The sequence below is a fragment of the Pempheris klunzingeri genome, chromosome 15, assembly GCF_042242105.1.
Source record: "Pempheris klunzingeri isolate RE-2024b chromosome 15, fPemKlu1.hap1, whole genome shotgun sequence".
Classification (NCBI taxonomy): Eukaryota; Metazoa; Chordata; class Actinopteri; order Acropomatiformes; family Pempheridae; genus Pempheris; species Pempheris klunzingeri.
Window position 1 is genome coordinate 24,901,321 of NC_092026.1, and position 26,503 is coordinate 24,927,823.

General features: G+C 45.4%; 1 protein-coding gene across 5 annotated transcripts; it reads right to left on the reverse strand.

Annotated features, from left to right (window-relative positions):
- Positions 1 to 201: 201 nt before the first annotated feature.
- Positions 202 to 23,677, reverse strand: depdc5 (DEP domain containing 5, GATOR1 subcomplex subunit). 5 transcript variants are annotated; one of them, XM_070844412.1, is made up of 42 exons: positions 23,068 to 23,677; positions 22,866 to 22,953; positions 22,707 to 22,753; positions 22,237 to 22,322; positions 22,082 to 22,165; positions 21,944 to 21,993; positions 21,597 to 21,666; positions 20,904 to 20,982; positions 20,754 to 20,815; positions 20,600 to 20,669; positions 20,444 to 20,516; positions 20,228 to 20,331; positions 20,059 to 20,133; positions 19,573 to 19,707; positions 19,414 to 19,475; positions 19,261 to 19,334; positions 19,100 to 19,169; positions 18,955 to 18,991; positions 18,420 to 18,540; positions 18,106 to 18,329; positions 17,806 to 18,006; positions 17,439 to 17,574; positions 17,249 to 17,340; positions 16,784 to 16,843; positions 15,554 to 15,710; positions 15,018 to 15,178; positions 14,601 to 14,721; positions 14,030 to 14,197; positions 13,567 to 13,789; positions 12,657 to 12,793; positions 12,472 to 12,568; positions 12,152 to 12,214; positions 10,530 to 10,645; positions 10,151 to 10,231; positions 8,550 to 8,682; positions 7,467 to 7,566; positions 7,043 to 7,282; positions 3,496 to 3,665; positions 2,429 to 2,600; positions 2,273 to 2,333; positions 1,705 to 1,787; positions 202 to 1,614 (listed from the first exon to the last, which is right to left on the reverse strand). In XM_070844412.1, exons 1-42 carry the CDS (start codon positions 23,123 to 23,125, stop codon positions 1,316 to 1,318), a joined length of 4,740 nt encoding a protein of 1,579 aa, XP_070700513.1. In that variant the 5' UTR covers positions 23,126 to 23,677; the 3' UTR covers positions 202 to 1,315. The 5 variants fall into 5 exon arrangements, with proteins under 5 accessions (XP_070700513.1, XP_070700514.1, XP_070700511.1 ...); XM_070844413.1 differs by having other exon boundaries at positions 7,103 to 7,282; positions 15,554 to 15,737; XM_070844410.1 differs by having other exon boundaries at positions 15,554 to 15,737.
- Between the last annotated feature and the right edge of the window lie 2,826 nt (positions 23,678 to 26,503).

Consider the following 26,503-nt stretch of genomic DNA (forward strand, 5'->3'; position numbering starts at 1 on the left):
TCTTTGATTTTTACCTCTTGAATCTGATAAGATGAGTCAATGTTTATCCTACAGAGCTGTGGTGACGAATGAAAAAGGTTTGAGTGACTATTAGGGAGTGATGTTTCCTGAACATGCAAAAGGATCATTTGTGACTTCAGAATTGGACAAAAAGAGCTTAATTAGCAGTGATTTGCCTCAAATGGTGGCCAGGACAAAGAATTTGGATTAAAGCCATTATTTTAATGTGGTAAGAGTTGACTGTGCTGCTACAGTAACAAATTAAACAAAGCTTTGAACTGCTCTCACATGGGACAATCAGAGATTACAAACGTGCTGATCTCCTGTTTGGCACTTCACTCAAGGCTGAGGCCGAAGTCCACAATAACTCACTGCTGTGCTACGAAGGAAGCTGATGTTAAAGGAGAACTCCTGTGTTTTCAAACACTGTCATTTTACATGCGAGTCCCAGGTCAACGGCTGTCTTCATCAGTTAGTTTGTGTGACTTTGGTTAGTTCGGATGCAACACAATATTTGTGTAACACAAAATAACAGAAAACAAACTGACTGATGGGATACACCAGTTTGTGGTTAAACCAAAAGGATCTTCCAGGTCTTTCTCTGTAGGGATCCTTTCCATGATGCTGTCACACACTAAAACAAGCACTTTTAGTGGACCTACTGTGATCAGGTGCAGTTGTCCCAAAGGATCACGTTGCAGCCATTGCAGCCCGTTTGGTGGCTGTTGGCTGAGGTGATCTACTGGACCAGTTCCAACACTTTAACTACCCACCAGTCATTTAGACACCAGGACGTGGAATCAGAGGGACCAGGGTTAAAAACACCAGTGCACTCCTTCAATGAAGTACTTCTCTGTCCTTTCATGACCAGCTCTTATATGATCTTTTCCTGCTATTTGATCTGCAGCCTGGAAACCTTATCCCATTTACTACTGACTGACTGAGGTGACTGTAGGGTTTAGGCCTAGAGAAGGCTGTAATATTGTTTCTCACATAAACAAACAGTCTACTCAGACTTGTCTTGACCCTCCATGATGCTGCCCATGCCTCTGTTTATTGGATGCAACACAAACACCTGGTGTCTTTTTTTTTTTTTTTTATCTCTGCTGTGGAAATAAGACTTCACAGAACACACAGTGGAGCAGTGTCTCTGTGCTTGAGGCATGAATTTGATAGTAAATATCCTGTTCCATCACTCAAACCAGAGAATCAAGCATGTGATGCTGGAATTAGCTCAGTGGTTCAGGTTGGTCAGAGCCACCTGCTTTTCACTTCCCGTTTATCTCTACATTTCTGGCAGTCGTCTCTACTCTTGTCAGGGAGCGCTGGCGTTCATTTTCTCCTGGCAACTGTCCCAGAAGTGGAGCAGTCTGTTGTCCTTATTGCCGCAGAAGTCTGTGAAGTCTCTGAGCAGGCGGTCGGCAAGCCTCTCGTCGCCCAGCACGCCCGTCCTCCAGGCCTTGGTCAGCATGGTGTTGTAGGCCCAGTAGTAACCGACCCGCTCTTCCCCGCCGAATGGCCCCTGGCTGTTGGAGGTGGTGGAGTTTCTGCGTCGGCGCTGTTGCCCACTCGAGTACTTCCTCTTGGAGTACGGCAGCTGCAGGAACACGGTGCCTGATGGGGGAGAGGCAGAGTGAAGCTCCACGTCAGCCTCCAGGAAACAGAGAGGCAGCTTCTGTGTTTTCATGTGGCCAAATGACAAACCTGTTACGTGGATGTACTGGGGCTTGTTCTCAGACGGGAAATTAAAGGCAGAAGCAGAAAACTTGTCGTGCACAAAGCCGAACCTGGAAGAAAGATTCACACACGCTTTTATCATGTATCTCAGAAAATGAAATAAATATATAAAAAGATAAAGAGATAGGGACAGATATATATTCTCTATTCTCCAAGAAGTCAGCTAGATTGCAGGCTGATAAAGTTGGGACAAACTTCCAAACTGAATTCCTGAAGGTTCATAAAAGTGGGCGTGTCACACTGCCTGACCACTGTGGTGTACCTTCCGCCCCCCCCATGCTTCCCATCTGACCTAATAACCACTAATACTACAAGCCACAATAAAGGTCAGATCAGAGATGACATACTGGCTGTAAATCTCTACTTTTGTAGATAAGAGCAAACACACAAATCGATTATTAGCAAAACATCAGAGTTTTGTTTGCTCAGTTGAAATAGTTAATAGTTTCTCTACAAAATTTCATTTATGTGCTTGCAAAAACTATCTTTCTGAGCTCAGAATATTCCCACTGTGCCCTGGAGACACGACTCCAACCTGTAGAGTATGGCCTCCTGAAAGAGCTGCATCCTGTCCCAGTATGTCTCCGGTTCAAAACCTGTCGAATGAATTCAGAGGGACACATGTGGTTCACATGTGGTGACTGAGCTACAGTCCACAGCATCACAGCCTTCAATTAGACAGCTTGTGTACCTTCGAACAGGTTGTCGCTGCCGTTCTTTAACAGACAGTGAATGTTGAGAGGGATGAAGAGCTGGGCTCTCAGTGGATCTCCGTACAGGTAAGACGTCAGTGCGAAAGGGACCTCCAGCACAGGGACCAACAGGAAGCCGCAGGAGGCAGCCTTCCTGTGCCAACCTTGAACCTGATGGATGATAACAAATGGCAGCCCACTGAAAATCTGTGGATCTGTTCTTTCCTTTTTCTTTGTCATGCCACTTTTCATTCTGTTCACCAAATGTCTGTTTCCACTCCAAGACAAACTAACAATGATTCTATATATCATAATGTGTCCGTCCTGTAACTTCAGTGCTGTTGCACGATTGGAACCTTGGGAATTATGAGATCATTATGCCGTCTGAGTGGGATTGAGCTTCACTTCCTAGATAGCAAAAACTGATCTTCGTTCATATTTGGTCTACTTTCACTTGAACATTTCGCCTCTCTTCCTAGTTTAGAGATATTCTCCTTCATCCTACTTGTACTGCAGTTGCAGATACAACTACAGACGAAGCGAAGACATCGACCACTGACAAAATTTACATGAATCTGTGCAAGAGTTCCCAAACTTTAAAAAAAAAAGTTTTATTTATAGCTGTCATGACAATGTTACTCTGAAGAGGAATCTAAAAAGCAATCATCTAGTGTCATGCTGTGAAACAACACAAACATTTATGAGTTAATTATCAATAATACGGAACATAAAATATCTATGCAGATGATATAATTTTCTTTCATAACAGAGCTAGGACCCATAAGTCTATGGGGTTGTACTCTATTTGACATCTACTATCTTAATTCTATGCATTGTTTTTCATCTTTTTGAGTGTTGTGTTACTAGGGTTTTCTTTTGGTCTTTAGAAAGAACTTTGACCAGGAATAATCTGAGTGTTGTTGCACTATTCAGAGTGCATGATGCCTGGAAACGGAGAACTTTTTATTTGTTCGGCAATGCTGCCATCTATTCGTATTTTGTGTCTCCTGACATATGAAGGATGAGGTGTAACAGGAAGGAAGGAGGAAGAAAGACATGTACTCACCATCTCAAATAGCACTGCTGCAGTGACAGCCATCCAGTGCAGCTTGATCTCGAAGGCAGCGTTAAGGGAGAAGTTTCCATGGTAATAACAGCTGCACCATTCAGTTCGGTCACTGCGGTTGTTAACGTCCACGTCCAGAGTGACTGTCTTCTGCTCCGGGACTGTGGCAGCTGGAGGACAGATGGAGGGAGGGAGGTGGAGACACAGACAGACAGGAGACAAAGAAAGCAGGAGGAGAGATGGATGGCATGATGGGCGGGCAGATGGAAGAGTGAGAGCAGCGGTGGTGAGTGTGGACTGAGGCCAAATGTTTGTGGCAGGTTAGATGCTTTAGCAACAGAGTCCAAAATATTAAACCCTCCTGAGCTTTTCAAAACTGATCTGAAGATTTCTACATACAAGAACAATATAAACCCTAACCCTCATCTGTAAACCAGGTGTTGTCTCAAGCACACCTGATGCCTCATTAGTTGCATTAAGTAGTCATTAAAAGTTAAATTGGGGAAATCACCTGTAATATTAGTTGTGTCGAGCTATTTCAGTTCTTGTTTTAGTAGTTCACTGAACACAGCTGAAAGCTGTTAATTTTGCCAAAACACCCAATTAACATTGGGTTTGAATAATTTTGAGTGCAACTGTAGCTACCCTACATGAGTAGCTTTGTCATTCAGTGTGTGAAGGACACTTTCTGACGACCCTAAACAGTCATGCTGACAGCGATCATTCCCATCACTACCTTCAATCACAGAGGAAGTGAAAACAGCATTAATGTCTGCATGATCTCAGGTCAAAGACAGGTTTCCTGGTACATAAATAACTATTAGACACTCACAGCCTTCATAGTTCGTCTGTTGGTCTAATGAGTGAGTGAGTTTCAGCATCACGTTGTGACTATTCCAGGAAACCCGTCCCAGATGTCACATGGCAAACTGGGGAAGCATGCATTTGCAAGGTTGCTGCTTTAAAGATGCAAACTGTTGCAGATACGCTCAGGTCAAAAGAGAGAAGTGAAGCTTTGAGTGGTCACATGAAGCGTGAACAGAGGCGAAGCAGAAACACTGTCACAACATGCCGTGTTGTGATAGTGCTTGTTGTTGGAAAGCCAGGAGGACACCACAGCACCACTGACCCACAGCCACTAACACCACAGCATGCACTGAAAGGGCACACCCACTCCTGCTGCCCCTGGATGAGCTACACACTAACCACACAGCATGCACTGATTGGACAGTGGTAGTCCAACCCTAACCCCAACCCTGTGGACAGATGGATGGACTACGGGGATTACAGAGTCACAGTCGACTGTCAGGAGAGCCGGGTCCACTATCTCTCCGTCACACCACAGAGATGATGGTGATGATGATGATGATGATGATGATGATGATGATGAGACTGAATGGTTGTGAAGGTGAGATCATGAAACGTTACATAGAGTTCAGTGGTGTTGATGATGTATATGTTGTCTACGTTCATGTAGGGCAAATTTTTTAGGTTCCATATAAGTTGACCTAAAAAACTTGGCTGTTTGTTGGCATGTATCTTAAATATCTGTATTTATGGTATATTTATAAATTGCAGCATGAAGACAATCTCAACTATTTCTATCAGTGGAAGCCTTCTCTGAGGTGTGCTTGTGACACGATTCACTGGTTTTCAGTGACCCATGGGTGGACCCATGTCATCCCTTTCAGCCGGGGAGTCAAACAACATAGATCCCAGTCAGGAAAACGATGCTGGGAGGCAGAACAAGCCCTAATTCCACGTAGCTCCGAACCAACACAAACACATGAACACTGCACTGACAAATGAACTAAAACATTCTATTTTATGAAAAAATATTTTAAAACACTACATGAAGTCCTGTTACACCTTCTTCATTATGAAAATCTTTGGGCCTCTTCCTGACCTTCCAGTGATCAGCCCTGTGCTGAAAATAACATAAAAACACTGAAACCTTGCAAACGTAACCATGGATATTAGAAGCACACTTTGGCACTTTGTCAGCCATTGGCTAAATCTCAATATATCATATATCAATAGTCACATTCCTCCAGACTCTGGATGAGGAGGTGGAGTTGCTGCCATTTTCAACTCTAGTTTCTTAATCAAGCCTAGACCTAAACTTAACTATAATTCATTTGAAAGCCTTGTTCTTAGTTTCTCTCATCCAACCTGAAAAACACTAAAGCCAGTCCTATTAGTTACAGTGTGCCGTCCTCCTGGTCGTCCTCCTGGTCCAGACTCTGAATTCCTGACTGAATTCTCCAGAGTTTCTATCAGATTTAGTCCTTAGTGCAGATAAAGTAATTGACTGTAAGTGACTTTAATATTCATGTGGACGATGATAATGATGGTCTTAGCACTGACTTCATCTCACTATTTGACTCAATTGGCTTCTGTCAGAGTGTAAATGAACCCACTCACTGCTTTAACCACACTCTTGAGCTTGTTCTGGCATGTGGTATAGAAATTTAACAGTTGACAGTCCTCAAAAGCCCATCTCACCAGACCATTACCTATGTTACGTTTGATTTCCTAATACTAGACTATGCGCCATTCAACAAAAATGTCCACACTAGATGCCTACCTGATAGTGCTAATGCCATGTCTCCATACAATAGAAGACCCCTATGTGAATCTTTGCCCCTCCCATATTGATTATCTGGTCGATAGTGCTTCAGGCTCCCTACGAATGACACTCGACTCCATCGCCACCAAATTAGAAGAATCCCGCTTAATCTGGCAAGACAGTGTGAAAACCTACTGAAAGGCCCTCTGTACTTAAACTGCTCATGTGGGGATTCTTGAATCCTTAATTTTGAATTCCTGGATCGTTGGGTCTCTCTCTAATTTAAGAGTTTGGTCTAGACCTGCTCTTTATGGAAAGAGTCTTGAGATAACGCTGTTATGAATTGGTGCTCTATAAATAAAGATTGATTTATTGATCATTTTAATGCACTTCAACCTGCTCCTCTGATTTTCTTTTCTTTCTACACATTCTCCCTTTTCACTTCAGTGGTCCCCATCCTGTGCAGCAGGAGAGCCAGTGACTTGGGTAGGTCTGATTCTCTCACCTGTGGTACACCTGGCCACATCGGCCATCCTGACTGCCACTCTGCCACTCTAGCAGTGCGGGCTGCTCCTTCTAAGACATCATACCAAAAACTATGAGCATGAGGTAGAAGTGTTGTATGGAACCGAGAGGGCTCACTTGAGGTTCTCAGTACCTTCCTGGGTGAAAGGTCGGTATTGAGGAGGTGAAAACTGCCATAATGACTATACTATCATAACGTATGCATAAATAATCAGAATCAAAATAATCAGAAGAACCAATTGGGAAAGTGTTTGTGTTTTTGGTTTCAATGACACTACATCAGCTAGAGCCCTTCAACAAATGCACCCTCTGTGCCCGGTGTGACACGGAAGTACTGGACCCAGGCCTTTCTCTGAGGTAGACTTGTGTATGATCTACATGAGACTGGATGAGGGAGGAGACTGAGGCTCCTGTGCGGTGTGGGCTAGGCTGGGAGGATCGGGCTAGGTGTACCTAGCAGTGCGGCGGCCTGGCTGCGTCCTCCAAAGCTGCGGCTGAAGGAGCTGTGCCTACTTGCGTAGGAGGCTGGCCGGCTAGGCAACCAGGGCAGGAGGAAGGCCGGGAGGTCGCAGGGTCGCCGCTCCTCCAGCACAAAGGCCACCTCAAACCACTTCCTCTGGAACAGGGCAAAGTCCTCCAGGGCTGCAGCAGACCAGGCTCCAGCCGCTGTGGGAGGGGGCTGGGGGGTTGGGCCTGCGGTGGACAGGACAGCTTAGAATGTCAGGAGAACATCCTCGGAAAATCAACATATTTTCTAATTATCTGGTTAACTATAGATACATATTACAAGCCAGTGTATGGATTTATTATAGGAGCATGTACACAAATGAATATAGCGTGGCCCTTTTGGCCCCTGAGTGAATCTAAATCCAGTCACCATCCTTCTCTCCTACGATCCTGTAGAAGTAGAATCCGTAGACAAAGGTGCGCATGGCATCTCCAGAGGCATGGGCCACCAAACCTTCATCTAGCATCTTCTACACAAAACAGACAGAAATATTGGACAGCTTTCATTCAGTTTTCCTGTCTAAACACCACAGTCATCTCTTCTTAAAGAAACAGAGAACAGTTGCTTAGCTTAGCCAAGCATAAAGACTGGCCAAAGCAGGAAATCGTTATTCCAAAGGTCTCCCAACCAGCATCTAATTCTCTCCATACGTCCCGCTTGTTTCATCCAAACACAGACGAAAGTGATTGGTCGGACAACCTCACAAGAACCACGGAACTCACTGGATTGATTGATAATTTTAACATTCGCCTTTGATTTCTTTTCCCTACTGACCTACTCTTAATCAACACATCCTTACTGGATATGATCAACCAGTCTTCACTAACAGGCCATGCTTTGCCTGTGAATAGTGGTCATGATTCTCCTGGCTGCAGTTCTCTGGCCTCCATGGATCACTGCTACGGATCAACGCCACCGTGGGCCTGCATGACTACCACTGCCACTACTACTTATTATTAGTCATTATCCATTATTAGTCATACTATTCTTTATTCTTCATACTCCTACTATTCTTAATATATTTATTATTGTTCTTAATGTTGCTGCTGTGCATCTCTCTCTGCTGCTCTCCCCCTCCCTCTATCCCCCTCAAAAAAAAGTTTTCTTCTGTAAAAAGGGGTTTTCCTGCTAAAGGGGAGTTTTTTCTTGCCATTGTCTCCTGGTTCTTGCTCATGTGGGGATTCTTGAATCCTTTATTTTGAATTCTTGAATCCTTGAGTCTCCCTTAATCAAAGAGTTTTGGTCTAGACCTGCTCTGTATGAACAGAGTCTGGAGATAACACTTGTTATGAATCAGTGATACATAAATAAAGACTGGTGATGATGAGTGAATACAATGTTATCTTATATTAACATAAACAGGAATCATCCTTTAACTCCTCCTCACAGCCTTCCTTCATCACACACCATGTCTTATCAAGTTACAGGACAGTTGGGCTGTAAAACTCTAACCTGCATGACATCCACAGCCATCCCCTGCGTGGCAACGCCCTCCACATTATTGACCAGCCAATGAACGACCTCAGCGCTGATAAAGCAGTTGAGGGGAAGGCCTTTCTGCTCTGGGAGCAGCTGTACACCAGTCCTGTAATACCAGACAGCACAGACACAATGTATATTAACAACAGAACAGAACACAACCAAACCATGTCTGTTTTCCACTTTTACTCTGATAAGGTAATAAGGTAAAGCACAAGTATGTACAGTGGGGCAAAAAAGTATTTAGCCATTATATTTTTAGTATTTAGCCAGTTCTCCCACTTAAAAAGATGAGAGAGGCCTGTAATTTCCATCATAGGTATACCTCAACTATGAGAGACAGAATGGGGGGAAAGAATCCAGGAAATCACATTGTAGGATTTTTAATGAATTAATTGGTAAATTCCTCGGTAAAATAAGTATTTGGTCACCTACAAACAAGCAAGATTTCTGGCTCTCACAGACCTGTAACTTCTTCTTTAAGAGGCTCCTCTGTCCTCCACTCGTTACCTGTATTAATGGCACCTGTTTGAACTCGTTATCAGTATAAAAGACACCTGTCCACAACCTCAAACAGTCACACTCCAAACTCCACTATGGCCAAGACCAAAGAGCTGTCAAAGGACACCAGAAACAAAATTGTAGACCTGCACCAGGCTGGGAAGACTGAATCTGCAATAGGTAAGCAGCTTGGTGTGAAGAAATCAACTGTGGGAGCAATTATTAGAAAATGGAAGACATACAAGACCACTGATAATCTCCCTCCATCTGGGGCTCCACGCAAGATCTCACCCCGTGGGGTCAAGATGATCACAAGAACAGTGAGCAAAAGTCCCAGAACCACACGGGGGGACCTAGTGAATGACCTGCAGAGAGCTGGGACCAAAGTAACAAAGGCTACCATCAGTAACACACTACGCCGCCAGGGACTCAAATCCTGCAGTGCCAGACGTGTCCCCCTGCTTAAGCCAGTACATGTCCAGGCCCGTCTGAAGTTTGCTAGAGAGCAGTGTTGCCGTGGGCCGTGTTGCCCAGCGACAGCCCCAAAACATCACTGCTCTAGAGGAGATCTGCATGGAGGAATGGGCCAAAATACCAGCAACAGTGTGTGAAAACCTTGTGAAGACTTACAGAAAACATTTGACCTCTGTCATTGCCAACAAAGGGTATTTAACAAAGTATTGAGATGAACTTTTGTTATTGGCCAAATACTTATTTTCCACCATAATTTACAAATAAATTCTTTAAAAATCAGACAATGTGATTTTCTGGATTTTTTTTTTTCCTCATTCTGTCTCTCATAGTTGAAGTGTACCTATGATGAAAATTACAGGCCTTTCTCATCTTTTTAAGTGGGAGAACTTGCACAATTGGTGGCTGACTAAATACTTTTTTGCTCCACTGTATCAGACATCAGACACATTCAAATCTTATTCAGGATAAAATCCAGTGGTAAGGTAACTGCATGGTAGTTCCAGTAACAACTCTAATGTAACTGGTTTTCTTTACAGGTGTCAGATCAGAAATAGTCACTCTGTATGACACAACTGACAACACACAACAGCAAATCTTACGTGGGATGTTTGATGGCCTCCAGGATCTCCAAGAGGGTTGAGGAGGAGGACAGAGAAAGAGCTCCGGCTACAGACTGCCCACTGTGAACAGATCAGCAATCAGTGCTGAAACTTTATCAGGTTACTGGATCCTACGTTTTTTAATCAGGTTAGCAGCTCTACTCACTGGAGTCAACCAGTAGGACTTACTGGAACCTGCTAGTTTTAAGTGTTTGGTGTAAAACACTTAATGCCACAAAATCTAAAATATCCAAAATATGATTTCCCTACAGGGTGGGGCCCATGAGTCAAGTATTAGTAATGCTTTTTATGTGCCTGACGTGTTTTGTAGCAGCTGTCAGGAGTATCCCTGCACTGTGCACATAAAATAAGAGGTTACCTGGTGTCTGTGGCGCTGCTGCTGGCTGCAGCCTCTCCTGCAGGCTGTGCTGCTGCTCCGGCTGTCACTGCTGGCTGGATTCCTTTATCTGCAGCCTCACTAGCTTCAGCAGGCAACTGCAAAGGTGCAAAGGACTTCACTAGGTCAGCTGTTCCACTATGTAAAAATGTTCCAAAAGACACACGTTCTCACCTACGTTTAGTGGTATCCAGCCATGCAGGCATTTGTTCAGGGTTAAAACATCACTATACATTTTCGGCCGTCACACCAAAACAGCAGAGCATTGAAATATAATATGTAAAAAAATCCACGTCTTCTCAGCTTTTCAAATGCCATTTTGAATACTGTCAGCTATCCCGGTTATGAGAGTTACTCTGCATTTGACCACATTCAGGATATAAAAGAATTCATAGAAATGATTAAACCACCTGGTTGTTCATGTCGGTGCATATGTTGTGTAGCAGCTGTGTATGGAGATGAAGAGTGCCAGCCCTCAGCAGCACCTCCACTGCCTTTAGGAGTAGATCAGCATTTCAAATGAATTTCGTGCCCGTCTAGTTGGCAGTGCCATGGGCACCCACCTAGCCTAACAACATGACCTCCTTTCTATTGAATAACCTGGGGCTCATTAAGGCATAAGATATGCTTTCAAGGGCTTTGTTACTAGATACATAAAGAATGAAATGTTAACTAAAATCCTGCAATAGATGGATGGAAATGTTAACAAAAATGTTTTTTGCAAATACACACCCTAAAGAGGCACACTATTTCAGTAAAGAGGAACGGGCCGTTATAATGGAGAAATGTGACGAAGGGTTGGTATGAATAAGGCGAGAGAGGAACACTGCAGAATAAGTGAAGCTATTTATTTCCCCTCAGTGACTCTCAGTCCTCCTGTTGGGTTCTAATGCAGCGGCTGCTCATTCAGAGCTCTGATTGGCTGCAGCAGATTTAATCAGACCTCATTCAGGTCTGCCTACGTTCCACAATGAAGGACACGTGGACGCCACTGTAGTCTCTGAGCTGATCACAGACTGATGAATGTTATTGATCAGATACGATCATGGTTCTAATCTGCCCAATCAGCCACAGCAGTGTAAACAAACTCAGCAGCCAATCAGGAGCGAGCATAAAAACCTGATCCACACAGGTCTGTACCTGCTGACCTTCGTCATCCTGTCAGTGTGAGGAGGACCTGCTGAGGGACGTCTGTCAGTGTGTTCATATTACACTCTCGGCATCAGGTTACCATGGCAATGCGATGCTGCAGTTTGCTCCACTGTAAAGGCTTCATGCCATTAGTTACTAATGTACGATGTGCATCTACATCCCTCACAGAGAATATTGTCAGGGAAAAGAGGACGGCGCCTTTTACAGCCCAGCTAAGCCAAAAGTCAGAATATAACATTATGTTTCCATGGTGATCTAGCCAGGTTAAAAGAGAGCCACCCTCATGACACTGCAAACTCTGCCTTTAGGCACAAGATACGTAGCTAAACCACAAATCTCACTTGGTAGAGCAAGAGCTGACAGTGTCACTACACACACACACACATGCACACACACACACACACACACACACACACAGAGCTTCAGCGATGCCCAATGATTTCGTTACTGACCTGAGAGTGATAGATGTAGGAGGAGCGAGGGCTACGGATAAAATCCAAAATAAAGGCAGCATCCTGTCAGCATACAGGAAGAACATAAGCAGGATCAAATACCCAAAGCTCAGCAGCAGGAACACAACAGAGGCTTGGAGAAAAATGCACATGGAAGGAGAGAAACAGAAACCAAAGTCCCACACCAAAGCACCCGCAAAGGGGAACCATTTGAGCCAGGTGTCTATCGCTGATAAAATTAGATTCAGATGTGTCTGCAGTGCTTCCTGCCTGAACATGAACACGTTACTGTGATCAACACGCACAGGAGAGACACTCACCTTGCGAGGACTGTCTACATATATGGGAGCCGTGACAACACTTGGGGGGTCACTAACGGCCGTTGCAGGCTTAGCCTGCTGCTGCTCCTCCAGTGTCCTGACAGAAAGTAGAAAGAATGCAACCAAAACTGAGATTCATGGTCCGAAGCACACAGCATGTTCCTGCAGGACCAGGAGAGACTCACCTCTGGTTCTGCTCCATCTCCAGTAAGGCCGATAAAGCTGATGTGCCTTTCTTGCCTTGTGGGGCCGCCACCGCCTCGGCAGGATATGAAGGGAGAGGGCTGGTAACCTGCAGTCCCTTCATTGGTGTGCCCTTCTGCTGATGGCAAACAGACAGAGGGAAGGGTCCACTTCACCAACTAAACATACAGCAAATCCAAATCAACGCTGTGGTTGATACTGAGCCCTGACTCTGCTCTCGGGTCTGGACACAAGATGGGAGTGTATGAGTGCAGACGTACACCAGAGCTGTGGTGGGAGAAGGACGGCCATCTTTTGCTTGAGTAAAAGTGTCAAGAAGTATGATCAGCAAAATGTACTTTAAGTATCCAAAACGTTTTGTTCATTTTGTAAAATGGCTCCTGTTAGTGTTATACTGTTGTATATGGTCGTTTTGGGTTTTCACTAACGCATTTGAATGCATTTGTTTGTGTTAATGTTTTAGTTATTGTGTATTCTAAGAAACTGGAGAATTAATAGTGATAAAATTAATCATATTTTAGATGCTAGTTATACTATAGAGTTTTTTTTTTAGCATATCTAGTAAATACCTCTGTGAGACTGTGAGAGTAAAGAGTACAGTATTTCCTTTGTAGTATAAAGTAGCAGTAACACTTAAGTTCAATACTTAGTAAATGTACTTTTCACCTCTGGAGGAAACAAGACATTGGTCTTTAGTGCCATGTCTGATTCAGAACTATGTAACCAACAGCTTAAGGAGGCAAATGTGTTAAATTTAAAGGAAATGATAAACTATGGCCCTCATGTGTAGTTACTAAAGTATGAGCAGCAGCCTGAGGTACATGAGGCAGGGATGTGCGACTGCAGTCAGCTGACTGGGTGGAAAGATGATGGAAACCAGCGGAGCCTCACTCTGATGATCCTGTCGGAGCGATGGCGACGCCGAATGCGGTTGAGGCCCTCCAGGAAGCGGATGAAGCCATCCAGCAGGACCCAGTCCCCGCTGCCAGCCATCCCAGCACCCGCTCCCTCCCCATAAACATCCCAGTGCCCCTCCCCATCTGCCACCCGCCGAGCTCCTCCGGCTGGCAGCAGGAGGAAGCGAGTCCTCCAGAACTTCAGAGAGTCGATCAAACTATGGAGGCAGAAGGGACACGGGGAAAGAAGATGGATAACAACCTTCATTCCTTTGGAGATTCTTTTTCCAGATATGATTGAAAGTAATAAGAAGTGTAAACCCCCACATGTGGACAGTGCATGACATATTTGGCTTTTACGTGACCACAGACACAACATGAATGCACCAGTTTCAGCTCTGAAAATCAGTGACACATAAACACATACATGGTGCACTCCGGTGTTTGACCACGTGTACCTGAAGTCCTCAGAGCCAGCGGAGCAGATGTACTGGTCCAGGTAGTTCCACTTGTACTCCTCCAGTCTCTCATGGCCAAACTCCACCCAGCAGGACACGAACTGAGTATCAGAATGTGGAGGACACAGGCTGTAGCTGTACTGGATCTGAGCCGACTCGTACGGGTACCTAGCACACACACACACACAGAGCTTTTAGCCAACTGGTGTGATTAGAAAGTAGGACCGCCTCTACCTCAGTAGAGAGGTCAGCATGCCTTTTTAGTGACAGAAGACAGCAGATAGGGAATGCCTATGTGTACTAAGAGCAGCAGCAGTTGTCCCGTCTCACTCTGTGATGTGTGCTGATTAGAAAATTGTCCACCTGAGCCTTAACAGGCAGTCTGAAATGCTACCACCAACTATTTAGAAGAAAGATCGAACTGTTCTCAAAGCTACCACATACACTTGTACTCAGTTTGATGAATAGCTTTAGAAGATCGGTCCATCTTTTGTGTCTGTCTTTGAAGGTTCAACATGACAAGACTGCAGAATCAGTCCCATCTGTCTGAGGGGTTTCCAGACGTACTCACTTGGGCAGGTAGCGAGTAACGGTGATGATCTTGTCTTTGAGGCAAACTTTATGGAAGGTGCGGCCCATACTGAGCCAGTAAACCGTCTCCTCCTCCTCGGCTCGACGCAGAGACACCAGACCTGAAAACACAGGAGGACACGTATAGTCACCAACGAGGGGGGTGTCCTGCCAAAAGACACACACACACATCTTTCCTAACACAGTGAAATCTGAGGCTGGGCACAGTTTTCTCTTTCTGTGAGTTACCACAATCACAGAATATCCAATATCAAGCTGACTTTGCTTCAAACACATGCATCCCACAGCTGAAATGCAACTTTATGGCGCTGCTGAAAGGCATTACGGGAAGTGAATGCCAGATGAGGTGGTTTGAGAACCAAGAGCAAAAAAACTATGATAGGAAACACTGACTGACCTCTGGAGTAAAGAGGGCTGCTGCCGAGCGGCGTGGCCACAGATGGCTGTGGCCTCCTGTTACTGGACTGGACAATGATCTGATAGCCCTGCATCAACCTCTGACAGATAAACTCCTCAAACACCTGAGAAGCACTCATCACTGGGGCTTCATCTTCCCGCCTGGCAAAGAGACACAAGCATAAAAACACGTGTGAGCATGGTGTGAGTCAGGAATTTGTCACATGCATTTGCTTCTTTCACAGAGCGTTGTTACTGCAGATGTATGTGTCTGCAGCAAAACAAAGTCCTGTTTTAGTTTCTCTAGTGCCAAATCTGTGCTTTAACCAAACTACATCAATTTTACTGCACAAAGATTTCCAGAAACAATGTAAACACACAGACACGCATATGTGTCTGTGTGTTTACAAGATTAAAAATAAGAAAATCTATCTGAAACTATAAACGTGAGGGTTAGGGTTAGTCTGTACCGTGTGTGTGTAACGTGTGAGTGTGTGTCTACAGACAGGCGGTCTGTGAGGACAGGAAGTCGCCCACCTGTCCAGGTCGCTGTGCGGCAGTAGGTCGTAGCAGCCTTCGGTGTAGTCGTTCTGCAGCGCCTGGCGGTCAGGGAAGTAGTCGGTGGTGAGGGGCAGACACGCCGGCGTGGTCAGAGACTTCCAGTCCACCCCCACCGTGCAGCAGAAGCTGGGCACTGTCGGGGGGGCAGACAGCAGTAGGGCTTCAGGAGCACCCACACCACCCAAGAACACCACACAGACACGCACACACACACACACACACACACACACACACACACACACACACACACACACACACACACACAGAACATCCCCACAACAAAGACAGATCCATGTACCCAGAGTGGATGGTACATGTGTGTGGGAAACGGGGATGGATCAGACAGGGAGGGGAATGATAAGAAAAGACAGAAAGGGAGAGGAGTGAGGTGAGAAGACGAAAGGACAGAATGAAGATGAAGATAAACACAAAATAAAAGAGGAAGCAGAAGACAGGGGAAGGAAAAACAAAGACAGAGTTATTTTCACTGGCCTGGTGGCCCCCGCTGGTGATTCCTGAGGGGCCTGTGGTGGTGCAGCAGTGATCAGACATGCAGATTGTGGCTCTGTGACAGTCGCTCTGTGATCAGCATCACTCACAACAAGTGAAAACAGTCTCCTTAGTTCAGCAGAGGTGTCAAATGTGAAGTGACTGAGTGAATTTAAGCAGAGGAATCACATCATGCAAACATACAGGTGGTGAGCAAACTATCAGCTCAAAAGATTTTTTGCCATAAATACTAAGTGTCAATCAATCAAGTGCACCCCGCCATGCAGGATCGACATGTTCACACAAGGCTGGTAGAAAGCAAACAGGTCATAGTGGAGGAGCATTATGGGAGGACTTCAAGACCTACTAATAGTTTATCATCAGAATGAAGGTGAACAGGAGGCCCAGAGAACAGACAGAAAAGAGCGGGACAGTTAAAGGGGGGGGGTACAGGGGGAGGAGGACAGGGTGACCCCGAGCCACATGACCTGTGAGAGCCGTTGATACCCGCGAGCCTGGGGACAGATGTCCAGTGGACACAGCAGCCTGCCAAAGCTCATTAAGCCCTCACAGGCTACAGACACCTCTGAAGGTTTATTGCTGTTATCAGTTTGGTGATTTAGAATATGAACGTGATCCTGAGGAATAGCTACAAGACTATGTTTGCCACTCATCATTTTACATGTCACAGTTTCCATAAGGGCAGGGCGGACTCACTTGGGTCGACACCACTGAGGGAGAAGTCTTCAAAGGAGGAGCCACGGTTGGTTAGAGTTCCTGTACAGACATCACGATGTAAGGAAAGACAGAGCAGCACAGTTACTATTTTGTGGCAGCAGGGCAGTGTGTGTGTCCATGGTGTCACCCGGTGCAACAGTGAGGCTCACTCATGTGTTTCTAATAATCTCTGCTCAACAGAGGAGCTCAGAGGAAGAAGATCTATCAGGTCCTGGGTGAAGAATGACGTAATGAAGACCTGTAGATGTAGTGTCGATCAACAGATCCACACTACATCTACAGGTCGTCATTACTTCATTATTTAATTGGAGAAATTACCCAGTCACCAGTCTGGTGAGCCTCTTTCATTAGCTAAACAATCAAATATCTAAAGATGGGTTCAAACATAAGAATAAATGAACATGAATGTTTCAGGAGGACTCTGCTTCTGAGTGGACGTGTCACCGCTGTTGTTGCTCCCTGGACTTCCAGTCAACTCTTCCATCGCTCCACCAATGTAAAGGCCGTTCTCTCCTGCTTGTCTAGAGGTTGCTCGCCTTAAGCATACAGAGAAAGCGTTCGTGTTACCGTCCGTGCTTGAAGCTGCCATTCCTTACAAAGGTGATGTCTGCTCTGTGTGGGTGGTGTGTCTGACCTTCCTGTGGCCTCGTGATAGGCCAGCTCCAGCAGCTCAGCTGAGGTGTGGGCAGGATCTCTCTGCTGGTTGCCCTGCAGCTCAGCCATGTTCTGTCTGGTCTGATGGTGGATCTGGATGGCCTCTCCAGAGGGACCTAAAAAAAAACAGCAGGATAAATACCAGGCCTGCAGCTAGAGCTAATGAATTCTACTTAAATAATGACCAAGCCTTGCTCTCATGTTTATTTATTTCATGTCGTTCAGTCCTGCCCTTCTATATCAGTGAAAGGGTCGGCTAAATAACAGCGACGCCTCTCACACCTTCAATGGGAACAGTAAGAAGCTGGGGGGGGGGGTTGTTTTCACCAGACTGTGTCACCCCTCACCGACAGGGAAGGTGTGCATCCAGCGTCGCCGGTTGGAGGTGAGCTTCATGGGCATCCTGGATGGGGTGAAGGGGTTTATGAGCGCTCTCTGAGGGGTGTAACCTCCTGGGCGGATGTGCAGTGTGGACTCAGCACTTCCCACTGTGAACCTGCCCGGGGCACTGGACTCCCGCTGAGGGTCCATCATCTTCTCCAACAACTCTGAACACAAAAAGAACAGAACAAGACAAACAGGATGGACAAAGGACGGACACGGAGCATCCCTCGTGGGTGTTGTCTCCGGAGCTCTGGAGGATGTACCTCTGGTGCTGGTGTATCCCAGGGAGCTGCTGACTTCATACTGGGCTGGAGGCATGCGGGGAATGAGCAGCATGTTGGACACCGGGCCCAGACTGTCATCTGAGGCCAGGCTGCGCTGCTCCTCAGGCCCTCCAGAGCGAACAGGAGGGGATGCGCCTATGCCTGCGCTGACGTCCACCGAGCCCCAGCTCTTCCTCCCACTCGTCTCTTTGTCTCGACCCATCCTGAGAGACACACGCACACTCACGAGACTCACAAAACAGGAGAGCTCTGTCCTGTCTGTGCAGTGTCATGCTGTGCAAACGGTCACATACCTGAAGTTGGTGCTCCTCTGAGTTCGTGAAGGACCAGGCAGTCTGAACACCTGGGCATCATAGGCGTCGTAGTCCACCTGTATAGGCAAGCTATTTTCAGAGTCCTTTGGAGCACAGACAGCTGGACGAGGTTGTGAAGAGGAGAGTTGGAGTAGAAGAAAAATTAATCGTCCACTTCATGCTTAGAGAAATTAACACGACCAGGACTCTACAGCCAAGCAAGCGGCTCTGAGACGCTGCTGAGTGCAGTTCTCAGCTAAATGCTGCCTTCATCTGGCTAAACATAGTCATGATGCTCACAGGCTAACAATGTTAACATGCTGCTGCTAAGCAGGCAGTGACAGACACAGAGACACACACACGGTTATTTATAAATGTTCTGCTTCTCCTGTACATTAGATGTACACGACTGGTAAGACACTTCCATCCGAATGGTATTCAGTAACAGTAGACCATTTATGACTAGCCCGTCTAATCTCATCCACGCTTCCAGAAATTAAACAGTGCTCAGGGACATCACAGGGTCCCAACTTACTGTGGTCTTTACTGCTCTTGAATTTCTCAGCATGAAGCTAGAAAAAAAAAAAAAAGGTTATTTCAATGAGATATTAAAAACGTACAAACAATCCATTCCAGGTTTTGAAAGTCAAACAACAGTGCTGCAGAAAATGTGAATGTACCTTGCGGCCAGCCAGTTTAATTCTAGGGGTGAAGGAGCTACAAGAGCTCTGACTTTTGGAAGTGTAGAAGCTGCAGGCATGTAAGATAAAGAGGATCAGTCAGTTCCACCTTTTCATATAATCTGAATTCATCCTCATTCTCGTTGATCACGTTGTCTTACCTGTGGTTGATCCAGTGAGGAAGGTTATAGTCGTCTCCCACACGAGAGTCTCCAGGTGTTGTCCTGTTGTGCAGCTACAAAGGGAATGAGCATCAGTAACGGGCAGGTATGTGGCCCCATGCACTCATCACACTGGCACCATCACTGGGTTACCTTAAATAATGGCACTGCATGCAGCGGCTGCTCTCCCATACACACCAAGTCTACTCCGATGCCTACAGAGGGAAAAGGAAGTGTCACCGACACCAACACTCTGGTAACTTTATACAGACTGTCCACGTGTGTGAAGTGTGCTGCTATTGTCACACTCACCGTTGTCAATCATACGCTGTTTGGTGAGAATCATGAGCAGACGGTCCACTTCAAACACTCCCACCCCGGGTGTGATGACCACCGACATCTGGCCGGTGCGGTCAAAGTTACGGTTGATGAAGTGCTTGTCAAACACTGTGGGATGTGTGCAGATTGTCAGCTTTTCTCGTTAGCAATCACTGAAAGACACTCACTCAACTTTTATTGACTTTTGACATTATAATTTATTTATGTGCTTGTTTTTCAGTATTATTCTGAATTCACTCCAGTAGCTGAATGCAGCCACAATCTCTCTATTGTTGCCTTCTGCTGAGTCCTGAGGACTCATGTCCTGGACACAAAGCAAGGCATTCACTAGCCCATACAGACGGTGCGGTAACAAGTCTGAGCCTTTGCCTTGCAGTGCCTTTACATGAAACTATGCTATATGTTGTCTACAGGACCCAAAATAACCATGTCTTCTACTTACCGTTTACTTCTACTTACCATTGAAGGAAAGGTTAATGGCCTCCAGGTAGTTTCCTTGAGCAGCAGTTGAGTTATAACCAGCAGGAAAACCATCTGGCATGGAGGGAAGTAAACACAGGGTTTTGGTTCCAAAAGGCATCGGATCCAAAAGGTCCATTAGTCAGCCAAAGGCTCCATCATTCACTACCTGCTTCTTTCAGCCGCACCAGAACAGGATACTGAATGAAGAGCTTCTTGATAGTGACCAGTAACGACGTCCACTCCTCACGTCTCTCATTCTGAGCCACGACCCTGATCACCAAACAGTCAAGAGTCGTCAAACAACCTCTGCCATCCAGTCAGTAATTCACAGGAGCGTGAAGTGAGGTAGATGATAAAAGCTCTGTACAGTAACTATAGTTACCTGTAAAAGTCTTCGTAAAAACGGCCCTCGTGATCCTGTCTGATGGACCCCCTGAGAATCTCAGGGAATTCATCTGAGGAAAATGATGGCTGTGTTAATGATGACTGTAGTCATATAAATCATAAGTCCTTGTGATGATGAGGGAAACAGACTCACCAATGGCTTTGGCACTGTAGAACGTACGCGAGAACAGAACGACTGTCACCTCATGGCTGCAGTTCTTCTCCTGTTTGAACATGAAACACTTCAACACTGTTTGTGTCCACAACGGGTCCAGTTACAGCAGAAGCCCACAAACACACTCACAAACCTTCCACTTGGCGAAGAGGTCAGACAGGAAACCGTTCACAGCCTTCTCAAAGTACAGATCACCTGAGAGCAAAACATTCGAATAACGTCATGGACAACCAGTCAGACCAGCTCAGAATATGAGAGTAACAATCGGAGAGGTCCCACTAACCATAGATGTCAAAGTCCCACATCTCACAGCTCATCTGGATGAAGATGTACACCATCGCAGATGTGGATCTGAACACCACCTGCGTCACAGGACAAGACATTAAAGAGAAAAGAATGACTGCAACTCAAAGACACACTAGAGTGACTATATAACAACAAGCTATAGATGGTGGTCCGTGTTTGTGGTAACAGTCCACTTATAAATTTATCACATATTATACTGCACTGAAAACTAAATACTGTGTGTCCAGATCACAATGCACAACTCATAAATGTTTAAAATCTCTTGTTTTATGTCTTGCTATGGTTTTAACATGAAATGCGAACCTGTCCATCTCACATGACTAACGTCCCTCAACCTGAACAGAGGAGGAGAACCAGAGCTCAGCCTCACAGCCTATTTTACTGTTTTTGTTGTGTATTTAATTACTTCATTTAAAAAAAGCAAAAAAAGCAAATCTGTGTTGTTTCTCTCTCACGGTCAAACTTGCTAATCTGGAATGAACTTTGACTTTCTATGTGGCACTCTAGCACCTGAGACTCCTACCGTCTTCTCCACACTAAAGCTGACACACAAACACACGAGGAAGCTTTTCACTGCAATTCACTGTCCACACGAGAAAGGTCCTATCCATGGGTTGTGACGGCATTGGGTCCCTGTACTGGGTGTGTGGTCGGTGCCATGTGCTCTTACCCTGGTGTCTTCGCTGATGTACCCACAGGTCACTTTCTCTCCCTTCACCCAAAGTTCACTGGCCTGGGCTCTGGACAATAAAAAAACATCATCAGCGAGCACGTAGTGACAGAAATAATCCTGCTGTCACATCAGTCACCATGACTACCGTACACAAAGAAACAAGACTATGTCTAATGGAGCCTCCACATCAATGTCCGCTTTCTTCTTGAACTGTAGCAGAGTTCCAGCCCCAAAACGGGCCGGTTTTCTCTGTACGTGGGCTACTTTTGGTACTGCTCAACCACAGAAAATAATACCTACATTTATGCTAATGGTGTGCGGTGAATGACACGTATGCTTAGTACCTGATTCCTGCAAACTCCACTTTCTGCGTCACATAAGCACATGTGCTCACCTGGAATTAAGATTGAGACAGTTAAATCCTCACGTACATGTGCTTATTACACATTACACCAAGCCACTTAACCGTCCGCATGCCCCACCAGACTCTTCTTTAGTCTCCACATGTCTCCTCTGCCGATGTACTGGTCCTTGAACGTCAGCTCCACCAGGTCCAGTGTTACGTCCTACGAGGAGAAAAACACCATGAGAGGCTCTGTTCACCTGAGGCTGGTGGAGAGGGTCACGGTGAGCATACCTTTGGGTCAACAATGTTGACTATGACATCCTGGTAAGCACGCAGTTTGAAGACTTGAGCCACAGTCTGGTCCACACTGATTGTCTCTAGACAAGAACAAAATATCCATCATGGGCAGTGAACAGGCAAGGCAACTATCACAAACCTTTGATGCTTGAAGAATTACTTAAACAGCGAACTGCTTGGTAAAAAGTTGCTGCTTAATCTTCTGCAGATACTCTATTCAGTTGACTGACTCATTATTTGATGAATGGTTTGTCCTAGTACAGCACCTCTCTAGTCTTCTAGAGTTCTAGTCGCCCACTCAAAGCGTTGTGAGCACGGTTCTTCAGCCCTGTATCCTCCTGTCACTGTTATCCTGTCATCTACTGCTGCAGCTCTTACTGATGGTTCATATTCAGTCTGATCCAGCCTGAACCAATTCCTGAAATGTGACGACCTTGATCACACACACATCACACTTCATTTACCTTTCTGGAGGTCCTCTTTTAGGCTCTTCACTTGCAGCAGGAGAGGACTGGGAATTTCAAAAGAGACCAAGCCAGATTATGAGCTCAGCAGGGGGCAGTATAGAAAAGGAAATACATCAGACACACCAACACAGCCACCCTCCCCTCACACAAACTCACCTGTATTCATCAGTGGGGTGTGCGATCTCGATTATATCCCTCAGACTCACTTGAGGGAAAACTTTTGGGTTGACGACCAACTCATCATCTGCTCAAAGGAAAAGTTGAAGGTTCATTTCAAAAACAATCTCATTACACCACATCTTTGAAAAGAGAAACATTAATTCAGGCTATGCAAAGTGTACGGTGAGTTCTTCCTTACCACTTCCACCAAAACCTTTCTTGTGCAGCACAAGCTTGTATGACTTGTTGGTCTTCATGATGAACTAGCTGGGGGACAAACCCCTGAGATAGTTTGTGACTTCTCAAAGTTTAAAGTAAGCCAACACATGAGCCGTGTTTGTTCTCCTAAATTCAGTGATCACACACTGCAGGTCCCTCATCAGTGTTTCATCAGTGTCATTATTCTCTCAGTCTCTTCCACAGCGGTGTGGCTATCGGTACAAGTCTCTGCACAAAGTGCTGAGCTGGAAACACCGTGCGACAGTTGACTGACTGACATCCAGCTGTTGACAGTGATGCACCGAAGTTTCCTGCTGAGCTCCGACGAGCTGCCAGCTCGGCGTAGTACCGTCACGTCAGCCGAAGTGATGGACGTCCTCTACGATGAATTCAAGGCTATTCATCGTGACAACTTCATTGTAAGTATTCAGCAAATCACTGTGGTCGATCGGATCGAAGAAGTGGACGCGTACAGAGTAAACACGGCATGTCAGCTCACATTGCTCCGGGATGTTAGCATGTGGCTAATTTGAGACAACTTAATGCTGGTTAACGAACACTAGCCACAGCCTTACAGTGTTTATTTGCAACGACTATATATATAAATATACATACATCCGTGTAGTTGAAATAAGTCAGAGCCGCGGCTCAGGGGGTGCACATAGAGGACAGTTTGCTAGCTAGCTGGCTCACACCAGCCGTACTTCCTCCTAAACATGTAGCCGCGTAAGGCGATTGGCTGGCGCCGGTCAGAGAGCACAGTAGCGAGGCAAGAGGACTCACCCGCGGATCTCCATCGTCGCCTCTGTGGCAAGATTAAAAGTATAACTACAAAGTACCCAAAATGATACCATTATTACACTATTTACTTAAAGTACATCAAGTACAGCACATTATGTGATGCAAATGTATCATTCATTCACCTTCATCAAGTATAGACAAGCTTTTGTACACATTCAGTGTTTTTCAGTGGACGAGAAAATACTAATCTCACTATCTCACCCACGTCAAATCCACTCACAAGTGAGTCCTCAGATCCATCCATCTTGTGCTCATGTGTCCACTGATATTATTGCAGCTCTATTAGGCCAAATGAAACCCTCCTGGAGCCCACTGTACGTCCTAAAACCACTGAAGGAACTCTCTTTAAGGTCTCGAATGGTATTTAAATGGATGCAGATGCTGGATATAGTTCAGTTTCGCTTTTATCAGACTTTAGCACAGCATCCGATACTGCTGACCACCACACTCTGAATTACGGGCTAAATCACCAAGTAAACATTTCTGGGAGAGCACTGAAGTGGTCCTGTCTCAACAGGGGCTTGATCAGTCTCTGTAGGTAAACATGTGGTGGACACTGCTGCTCTGTCATGCGGTGTCCCCCAGGGATTAGTTTTGGGTCCCATTTCATTCACCTTAAACATGCTGCTACTCACACAGATTATCAGTAGTTTTAGCAACATATCCCATCATCTACACACTGTTGAACCCAGTGGTGGGCTGTCAGGGCCTGCAAGGCCTTCTCTGCTGGCCTAAAAAAATATCTAAATCACAAACTGATGTTAATTACATTTTGTCCATGAATACTTATTAAATAATTCCAAATGGTCTGTCCGCTTCCTTTCATAGCTTTTCCGATGGTTGTGCTGCTTCCACACATGTATTTTCATATTAAAGCATTTAACCAATCACATTTCAGCCATCATTTGTTGCCAGGCAGGGTCAAAGTCAAAGAAGTCTGCCCGAAGGCCTTCACAATCCGTTCTGCAGGCCCTCTAACACAAAATAAATGTCGATGAAACTGTTGCTTCAACCAATCAGATTTTGAGATGGTGTCACCAGGGCCCTCTAGCAGGTGTACGGCAACGTCACCGTATTCAGACCCGTTGATTGGATAGTCTAGATTGGATAGGATAATCTGTACGACAGAGTAATTGAACTGTTTTTGAGGAAAGAGAGGAGGATGGATTTTGTTTACAAATAATCCAAATTTTTGGTGAGTAAAATGTTGCTGTTTTCCTAAATAATATTGCAAGTTTATGAGGTTATTATTGATGTTTTTTATGTGTCGCAGCTGTAGCTGCAGTAGAAGGAGACTTGTTCACTCCTGGTTTGTTTATTCAATAAAGGCATTTATTGTGGCTACAAGAGTTATCTATCTGAGATGCAACGGCTCTTTATACTGTATTTCTGCATAATAAGATGGTTTTTATAACCATAGAATAGTTATTGAGGGGTGGATTGATTCAGACGGAGCACTACTGAAGGCCTAGGTGTGAAATGCACGGTCCGCCACTGGTTGAACACAATGAGCTTCATAAACTTACTGTACTGAACTACTGTTTAAGTACAACAAGGACGTGGATGGCAAATAATTCTCTGCAGTCATGCTCACATATGAGAACTGACTCGATTATGTTTCTTTCACCTAAGAAACATGTTTGACTTGCCGAGAATGCAGACACAGCTCTCACTTTGGTTATACAGGGACCGGATGGCCCTGGTACCTCATACTCCCACAGTGCCCACATAGGATTCCCTGAGGGTCACGGTCATAACCATTCTCCGAGTCCACAAAACACATTTAGATTGAAAGGGGAAACCACCACCCTGGTCTGCCACTCCACAGTTACTGTACCCAACCTCCATGTGATACTGAAAAGCCGAGTCAGCCAAGACAGCCCAACGTCTCTGCTTCTCGCAGATGGCGTGGTCCTGTTGACGTCCTCAGACTGTAACCTCCAGCAGGCACTGGGACAGTTTGCAGCTGAGTGTGAAGCAGTTGGGATGAGAGTTGGGACCTCCAAGTCTGAGGCCATGTATCTCTGCTGGAAAATGGTGGATTGCTCCCTCTGGGTTGGGAGCAAGTTATTGCCCCAAGTGAGGGAGTGTCAGTGGAGCCGCTGTTCCTTCACATTGAAAGGAGACAGTTAAGGTGGCGTGACCCTAAACCACGAGAAGTGGAAGAAAATAGATGGATGGATGGATGGATATACATTCTGTTACTGGTAGACTCACTTGCACTTTTATTAACTGAAAGTAAACGTAAAAGTTTGGTTTCCTTGTTCCCAAATTCCAGCCCATGAACTTTCATTAAACCACAATCTGTATGCAACCCACAGTACAGTACAGGATGAGAGATAGTCCATGACAATACTGTGTGAAGAAACATTATGACAGTAGCAAAGGAAAAGCATCTAAAGCATCCATACAAGGGTCTCACCAGGAAAAAATACTGTCCTGTCCCAAATGAGTCTGGTCCAGACACTACTGTCCACCTCTGGAATGATGGACATGATGCAGTTTGTATTTTACAGATAATGCAGAACTGACCAATACTACACAAGAAGATTGTAATGAGATGCAGTGTGATCACATTTGTTATTGCCATAGTGCATTATTTTGTCTAGGTCTCC

Bases quoted from the DNA above. Each gene is read 5' to 3' on its own strand.
- depdc5 (XM_070844410.1), bottom strand. From the start codon at position 23,125: ATGAAGACCAACAAGTCATACAAGCTTGTGCTGCACAAGAAAGGTTTT. The intron at 2,601-3,495 runs GTGAGTACATGT...ATCATCCATCAG, and splicing joins CAGCAGTGCTATTTGAGATG to GTTCAAGGTTGGCACAGGAA. The intron at 2,334-2,428 runs GTACACAAGCTG...TTCATTCGACAG, and splicing joins CAGCGACAACCTGTTCGAAG to GTTTTGAACCGGAGACATAC.